Genomic DNA, 9,254 nt, shown 5'->3' on the forward strand with positions numbered 1-9,254 from the left:
TAGGAGGGGTGAGGTTGCATTTAGAATCAAACCCTATACCCGCCAGAGATACTCAGAAGGCTCAAACAAAACCTTGTGCCCACCAGGACCCAGGGACCCCACAGAGACTGAGCCAGACCTGCCTTTGAGGAATGTTTGAGTGTTTCCGTCAGAGGCACGTGCCAGCAGTGCCCTGCCCCCACGACAGGGGCTCTGGCTGCAGCAGACCTCAGAGGCGCAGCATATGAGCCCCACCATAGCCACCAGGCAGACAACCCACAAACTGGAGAACAATTATACCAAAGAAGTTCTGCAATGCTGCAAAAGTTCAAGGGCCCACAACACATTTCCCAACCTGGGGATCCATCAAAGGGAGTGAGAACCCCCAGGGAATGTGACTTTGAAGGCCAAGGGGATTTAATTACAGAGCTCCAACAGGACTGGGAAAACAGACTCTTGGTTCAGTCAGCTCAGTTCAGTCACTCAGTCGTGTCTGACTCTTTGTGACCCCATGGACTACAGCATGCCAGGCCTCCCTGTCCATCACCAACTCCTGGATTTTACCCAAGCTCATGTCCATTGATTTGGTGATGCCATACAATCATCTCATCCTCTGTATTCCCCTTCTCCTCCCACCTTTAATCTTTCCCAGCATCAGTGACTTGGTGGGCACAAACAAAACCTTGCTCCTTGGAAGAAAAGCTATGCCATACCTAGACAGCATATTAAAAAGCAGAGATATTACTTTGCCAACAAAGATCTGTATAGTCAAAGCTATGGTTTTTCCAGTAGTCATGTATGGATGTGAGAGCTTGGCCATAAGGAAAACTGAACACCAAAGAATTGATGCTTTTGAATTGTGGTGTTTGAGAAGACTCTTGTGAGTACCTTAGACAGCAAGGAGATCAAACCAGCCAATTTCAAAGGAAATCAACTCTGAATACTCACTGGAAGGCCTGATGCTGAAGCTGAATCTCCAATCCTTTGGCCACCTGATGTGAAGACCTAACTCATTTGAAAAGACCCTGATGCTGGGAAAGATTGAAGGCAGGAGAAGGGTATAAGAGAGGTTGAGATGGTTGGATGATCTCACTGACTCACTGGACATGAGTTTGAGCAAGCCCTTGGAGATGGCAGGGACAGGGAGGCCTGGCATGCTGCAATCCATGGGAGCAAGGAGTTGGACACAACTGAGTGGCTGAACAGCAACAACAATGTGAGTGTGTGTGTGTATTTACAAGTATAAATATATTTTTGGCCATACCACATGGCATGTGTAGTCTTAATTTCTCAACCAGGGATCAAATCTCTATCCTTTGTATTATAAGTGGGAAATCTTAACCTCTGGAATGCTAGGGAGACCCCCCACCCCCACCACAGTTCTATATTGCAGAAACTCTATTAAGGACAGGCATGGGTATGCAAGCTGATTTGCCTTCTGCTAAGCCAGCCCCACCACTCCTTGAGATTTGGTGATAGGCAGGGAAGCCTGGTGTGCTGCACTCCATGGGGTTGCAAAGACTTGGACATGACTTAGCAACTGAACTGAAGAAACTCCTGATGACAGGATGGAAGCTCTATGCCAGGCTCAGCAGGCTGAGAATAACAGATCCTGGAACACCTCCAACCTGGAACCTTTGTAAAGTAGGGGTTTCATGCTCGGAACCAAAGCTGAGACAACCAGGAGCTACTATTAGCACCCAGAGCTCCACTCAGAGACAGAGGTGTCACTTTGGAAGGAGAAGTGTGTATCAGTTCCAGCTCCTTTACAGGCACACAGATTTTTCCCAGGAGGAAAAACAAGTTCTATGAACAAGAAGCTCACGTTAAAGGAATGATTCTATTTGGAACAGACTGTGCAAGTTATGCCTAACAGCATTATACAAAATAATGGGTATTCTTGTTGCATGCAATTAAGAGAAAGCTGCTTGCTCCACGACACACATACCAAGAAACGAAACAGTGCCCCAGCTGGCAGTTTAGCAGAGAGATTCAGGGAGAAAGACAAGAAGATTCTTCCTGCTGCTGGAGTGATCTCAGTAACTGGCCACATCCTAGTCCTGCAAAGCTCTTCTATAAGCAAATTAGACTGTGGAGCAATTCAAGACCAAGCATGCTGTTAAACAGAATGCAAAAAGATCACCTAGCAGTTAATGTAGGCTAAGAGCTGGGTGTGATACCAACAGAGGCAGATGAGCACAGGCTTCAGAAAGATTGTGCACATCCCTTAACTCTGCACTGTCTGAGAGGCCCCACTGCAGGCTGCATGTTGCAAAGAAAACAGACTTCACTGATCTAGTCACTAAACAAGCAAGAAAGGAAGCAACAGCAACGATCACTTGAGTGGTGGCATATGGTCAGTCTCAGAGTATCGAGAGTTGCTAAGATATGTTATCTATAATGCTCAGTATTCAGCAAAGAAATTATGAGACACAAAAAGAAACAGAAAAGTGTGACCCATATACAGAAAAAGAAAGAAGAAATGGAAACTGCTTCTAAGGGGATCTAGGTGTTTAACTTAGCAGACAAACACACACTCCAAAGCCACTGTTACAAATATGTTTAAAGAACCAAAGGAAACCATGTCCAAAGTGTTAAAGCAAGGCCTAATAGAAACATCTCATAAAATACAGAATAAGAGAAATTATAAAAAGAACCAAATTGAAGTTGAAAAGTGTACTCTCCAAATAAAAAATTTACTACAGAAGCTTAATAATAGATTTGAACTGCTAGCAGAGAATCAGCAAGCTTGGTGATTGATCAATCAAGATTACACATCTGAGGAGCACAGAGGAAAATGAATGAAGAAAAATGAGTGGAACCTCAGAGAAAAGTGCTACTTCATTAAACACACCAATATATGAAGAGCAAGAGTATGAAAGTACCAAAGAAAGGAGAAGAAAAACATAGTTGAGGAAAGAGTGGTCAAATACTTTTCAAATTGAGGGAAAATATTAATATGAATATTCAGGGAGCTCATATAATTCTGAGAAGGATAAACTCAACCATACACCCATCTATACACAGCACAGTAATAATGTTGAAAGACAAAGACCCATTGAGAGCAGCAACAAGAGCAAAAACCCCAATGCTTTATCAAAAACAAAACTACAGTGAGATAAACAGAAGACTTCTTAACAGAAACAATGCCAGATGGCAGCAGAATGGAATATGCAAATGCCGACGGAGAAACACACAACAAACAACGAAAACCAAAAGAAACCGCCAACCGATCATCTCCACCCAGCAAATCAAATCCAGAGCAAGACACCGCTTCACAGCCACTCGGATGCCTCTAAGAAGAAGAGATGGACAAGAACAGACGTTTTCCAGAATGTGGAGAAACTGGAACACTTATACATTGCTGGACAGATGCAAAATGGTGCAGCTACTGCGAAAAATGGTTCAGAATCTGATAAATAGTAAGCACAGAATTCCCATTTGATCTAGCAATTGCATTTCCAGGAGAAATTCATACTCGAGAGAAATGAAAACTTACGTCTACACAAAAGCTTGTATACAAATGTTTATAGCAACACCATTCACATAACCAAAGAAAATACAAACAATGCCTATCAACTGATAGACACCAAAATAAACAGTGGTGTATGTACACAAAGGATTATTTACCAATAAAAATAATGAAGCCTTTAAACACGTTAAAACATGGATGAGTCTTGAATGTTGTATACTAAATGAAAGAAGCTAGTCACAAAAGACCACATATCTTAGCCTCCATTTATCAGAAATGTCCAGAGCAGGCCAATCTATAGACACGGAGTGTTACACTAATTGGTGCCTACGACTGACTGATGAAGGTTTCAGAGAAATGAGAGGGACTGGACTACACAGAGTTTCTTTTTGGGATGATGTAAATGTCTCAGATTGTAGTGATGTTTGCACAAGTCACGGAATATACTAAAAAAAAACAAACAAACATCAAATTATACATTTTCAAGGGGTGAAACTCTGTTGACATATAAATTATATATTAATAAAGCTCTTTAAAATAGTACCTATCTCTTAGAGTTATCATTGGGTCAAGTGAGATACTAAATGGGAAGCTATTAGGCAAGTCTTTGGCAAATAACAGTCAGTAAGTTACTGCTGTTCCTTCTCTACTGGCATGGTCATCACTGTTTCCTACAGTGGAATTAGCCCCATAATTCTATCCACTGTTTAGCAAGTACTGAAGAGCGCCTACTGTGCGGCACACATCTATGTGCTTGTGATCAGTAATCAGAACAGCTTTCTGATGTCATTTTGGTAGAGATGTAAGCACAGCAGATACTATTTTTTATTAACCTTATTCAGCAAAATGAGTCAATATACTCTTGGCAACACCAGAATGACTCTAGAAGTCATTTTAGGGCTTCCAGATCTTGTTCAGTTTACTATACTTGGCCTTCATATACAAATATTAATTCCAAATACTCATAGACGGTGTTACTAAGGACCCATGAGCTCGACCGATGTTCATGATCTTCCCTGAGACTGCTTGTGACCCCTCCATTCACGAGCATCACACTCCAATTCTACAATAAGGATTCGGCTTGCACAATATTTCCCCCAGAGGACTACTCTGGCACTGCTGCCCCTCACTGCTTAGAGCGAGGAGTCTTCATTTAAGTTCTCCTAACACCCACATCTGTCTTTATTTTATCACTCTGCAGCAAATTAACTACCCCCTGCTTCTCTCTTCAGACAATGCACTCCTTGGACCCAACTCTGATAGGCTCTGGCAAGGCACACTTCTGAAGCACATTCAGTATTCACAGACAATTACAAACAAAATGTTCATTTTGATTTTGTCTTTCTTCTTTAAGAATATGTACTTACTATAAATCAGAACCACACTCCTGACTCCCATCAGATCACTGCATTATCTAGAAACCCAGTAAGAAAGGGCTTAACTGATATCCACTTGGACCTTTAATTAGAACCTGAAAGAACCAAGAATAACAGTAACAAAAAAAGGCAGCATCATGTAATATAAAAGGTATGCTATTTTTCTTCATGTGTTAACAGGTTTGGAAGAGGAGGGATGGGGTAACCATCAATCAAGGAAGGAAGTCACAGACTTGGCAGCGATTCGTGGGGCATCTCCATTCAATAATTTTATTATCTGGCTAAAGATAGAGGACTTCATAACCCTCCTGTTTTTCCTTATAATGCCTTTGATTTGTCCTATCATATGGTAAATGCCCCTGAAAGGCACACTCATAAGTTGAATTGAAGTCATGTATGCAGTGACCCTCTATGGACAAAATATCACTTTAGTTGGAATCAAGGTATTTGGAAGATTAATAGTGAAAGCACACAGCTTTCTATTCCAGTCACCAAAATATTAAATTCCAACGTTTATTATGCAGAGGAGTCTTTTTCTGTTCCTTTCACTATCTTTCATGCAGTTGTCATTTACAGCTTTTGGTGTTCACTCCCATTGAGTTCAAAGAGAGCCAGAAATCTCAAGCTGCTGCCAACCAACTCTATTCATGGGACAGATTCCAGGGCATAGCTCAGCCATCATGGAAAAGCCTTGGCTCATGGGACCCAGGGCATTCATGAGCCTGCACCCCTGCTGGGTTAGTAGGGAGCAAGTGCCTTACTCAGCCTCCACAAACAAACTCAAGGGTGCTGTGAAGGGCACGGCGCACCTCCTCACCACAAAGATGGCTCCCGTGTCTGGTCTGAGCCTTTGTTGAAGAAAGCCAAGGAATCTTCCTTTGGAGCCTTATATGAAGAGTTATAGCTCTTTCATTAAGGAAGATCTATGCTTCTGCCTGCAATGCGGGAGACCCAGGTTTGATCCCTGGGTTGGGAAGATCCCCTGGAGAAGGAAATGGCAATCCACTCCACTATTCTTGCCTGGAGAATCCAATGGAAGGAGGAGCCTGGTAGGCTACAGTCCACAGGATAGCACAGAGTTGGACGAGACTGAGCTAATTCACTTTCACTTATGCTTCTCAAGAGAACAATGGAAGAACCTGACCACACCATCTTCATGCTGAACAGTGTGCCAAGTCATCACCATCCTACCCTTGACAATCCCCCACTGTATCCATTCCCAAACCAAAAGCCTTTCCAAAGATAGTAGACATGAGCCCAGACCATACCAAATTCTCCCTAAAAAGCAGAATGCTAATATATATTAAAAAAAAATTCACAGGACATAGCATTTTCACATATTTAGTATTTCAAGGAATTAGTTTTGAATGCCCCTTCAGCATCTAGCATTCATGTACACGCGCACAAAATCCTTACGAGATGCAGAGTCTGAATTCTCTTTCCAAACAGGGAAAGGAATAAGACAGACTGAGATGATTTTCTGGAGATGTAATAAATGTTCAAAAATCTGGTCGCCAAACACGATCAAGACCTTATTGCTTTGACCCTACATTTTTTTCAGCTTGCTACTTACATCATGTTTCCCTCATCTGTGTCTGACTAATTAGCTTTTGTCCAAGAATTCAAGCATCTTCTAAGCTTTTGTCTTCTAAAACGGAAATATTTTAAGAAAAGTAAAAGACAAGCCATTAAGATTTCAGCTTAGGTCACCCTGAGGGATTCAGGTACCTTTACAAGTTGACCTGATGCCCCAAACTCTGGGTTTTACACAAAGAGGACCACCTGCAGTATCGAAGATGTTTAATGGCTAGTTAAATAGTAGGCTTCCCTGGTGGCTCAGATGGTAAAGAATCTGCCTGCAAAGCAGGACACCCATGTTCAGCTCCTGGGTCGGAAAGAACTCCTGGAGAAGGGAATGGCTACCCACTCCAATATTCTTGCCTGGAGAATTTCATGGACAGTGGAGGCTGGCAGACGGTCCATGGGGTTGCAGAGTCAGACATGACTGAGCGAATGTTTCATTTCAGTTCGGATATTAAGGACAAGAAGAAAACACCAATAACATCACTAGCCCAGTAAGACCAACACTGCCCTGCCATGGACTCATCACTATGTTTGAAATGAATGTTCAAATCCATAAATATGTCACCAACATCAGGATGACAGAAATAAGGCATTTTCAAGCACTAGATCAAATAACCCACATGGCCAATCAGTTGATTACCATTATTCTATTCAAAGTTAAGACAATCCTCCAGTGCTAGGAAGTGACAAACATGTTTAAGGAACCGATAAGTCAGAACCAATAACCCTGAAGAAGTCACAGCCTTCAGACTTGGCCATAAGTTCTTACGTACAGTTTTCAGGCTGCAGTGCTCTGCCTCACTCACTGCAGAATAACAATGACAGAAGTCAGGACCTTCACGCTGCTTCCAAGCAGGGAAAACATTTTAGAAAGTACCATTTGGCAGGTTTTCCTCCTGCTTTGACAAATCAAAGAAGTCTGTACTGCAATAGTGGAAGAACCATCCGAAGTACAAGGGAAATATTGTCACTTGTCCCCTTTCCATGTCCCCATCACTTCATGACCAGCGGCATGAGCTGTACTCACCAATCCTTTGCAGGTTGAAAGAGCCACTGAGGAATTTTTGTGGGATCGCAAGGAGCCTTGATAAAAACAGAAATCCTCAGGTGGGAAAGCCTGCACCGACTTCGTGCCCTGCTTTCCCAAAGTCTGGATGAGAAATCCAGGTGCCACCAGCTTGCTGGAGGCTTTCAGATCCAGGTGGAAGTCATGCCTGAAGCCTTTCAGCCGAAGGTGCAGAGAGTCAACTCCGAGCTGGGCCAGAGCCCTTTTCCTCCTCTGGGGGTGAGCGATTTCGTGGGACACGTAGTTGCCCTTGTGGTCAACCTCATAGGGAGACACCAGCTCATAGTCTGAAATCAAGAGAGGATGTGAGGCTGAGTGATTTCAGAGTTCTGAAAAGGATCAGGAAGTCTTCAAATATAATTTACACTGGATGATATCTTCACCCACCAAGAAAGATGGTGGAAATGTCAACCTCCACCCATTCAAATCCAAACTGAATGCATAAAATCAGAGTTTAAAGGGGAAATCTTAAAAGGGGCCTTTGGGGAAGTCACTGCTGTGCCTATAATGTGATATCACCAATCCAAAAATTGCCATGACACATCTAAGGAGAAAGAGATCACAGACCAAATGAAGCCAAGTATGGGCTTTTTGGGTCACCAGAATAATTATAATAAGTAATCATTTGTATAGCTTTAAACATTCTTTTAGTCATATTGTCTTTTAGCAACATCTTCATTCCACTAATAAGAAATTTTAGTTTAAAAATACTGATAATTTTTCAGAAACCAGTTAACAAGACTCATGTCCGACTCTTTGCAACCCCATGGACTGTAGCCCACCAGGCTTCTCTGTCCATGGTATTCTCCAGGCAAGAATACTGGAGTGAGCAGCCATTCCTTTCTCTGGAGGAGTCTTCTATCCTGGTATTCACTGCAGCACTGTTTACAATAGCCAGGATATGGAAGCAACCTAGATGTCCATCAACAGACGGATGGATAAAGAAGATATGGTGTATATACATAAAATGGAATATTGCTCAGCTATAAAAAGGAAGGTATTTGAGTCAGTTCTCATGAGGTGGATGAACCTAAAGCCTGTTATACAGAAAGAAGTAAGTCAGAAAGATAAAAACAGGCATCGCTTATTTTTCATTGCTCAGATCAGAATTCTCCCTTTCATCCCCACCATTAACACATCATCTCTGCCATCGAGACATCAGGGAGCGGTTGTTTCTGGGCGGAGGGGCAGAATGTGGAGCACAGACATGGGGTGGGCTTCACACCAGGGATCGTATCTTCCCGAACCGCCATGCTCTAAGCTTGAACCTGGGCTTTTAGACCACGTGAAGGCGAATTTGCCAACGTCGGGCATGCTCAGTCCTGTCCAACTCTCGGTGACCTCCTGGACTATAGTCCACCAGCCTCCTCTGTCCATGGGATTCTCCAGGCAAGAATCCTGGAGAGGGTAGCTATTCCCTTCTCCAAGGGATCTTCCCAACCCAGGGACTGAGCCCATATCTCTGGTGTCTCCTGCACTGGCGGGTGGATTCCTTTTCACTAGCACCACCCAGGAAGATCTGAAGGTAGATTTGTCAAAGCTTAGGTTATGAAATGTTTTAGCCAATGTATTGTTTTGATTTACATCTTGCAAACATTTAAACATATCTTGCGTGTGTCTCCATCTGCATACTAGCAATGGGCCTGCACAGCTTTGGAGAAGACTTGCTACCTAGCCTGCATTTTGTCTAAACACCAGGAAATAGCAGACAAGCAAGATATCGGGCCTCCTCCAAATTCCCTCCAAGACGCCTTTGAAAGGGGTGTCAGGCCCAGCA

At 42.9% G+C, this 9,254-nt stretch overlaps 1 protein-coding gene across 1 annotated transcript in view; it reads right to left on the reverse strand.

The window, feature by feature from the left end:
• ADAMTS16 (ADAM metallopeptidase with thrombospondin type 1 motif 16) overlaps positions 1-8,730 on the reverse strand; it is a 171,442-nt gene extending 162,712 nt beyond the window's left edge. The window contains exons 1-2 of the mRNA XM_052659111.1: positions 8,703-8,730; positions 7,439-7,764 (exon numbers count right to left, since the gene is read on the reverse strand). Of these exons, the coding sequence (XP_052515071.1) occupies positions 7,439-7,764; positions 8,703-8,730 (354 nt within the window). The remainder of the gene's footprint in view (positions 1-7,438; positions 7,765-8,702) is intronic.
• Positions 8,731-9,254: the final 524 nt, after the last annotated feature.

Source organism: Budorcas taxicolor, chromosome 20, assembly GCF_023091745.1.
Source record: "Budorcas taxicolor isolate Tak-1 chromosome 20, Takin1.1, whole genome shotgun sequence".
Taxonomy (NCBI): domain Eukaryota; kingdom Metazoa; phylum Chordata; class Mammalia; order Artiodactyla; family Bovidae; genus Budorcas; species Budorcas taxicolor.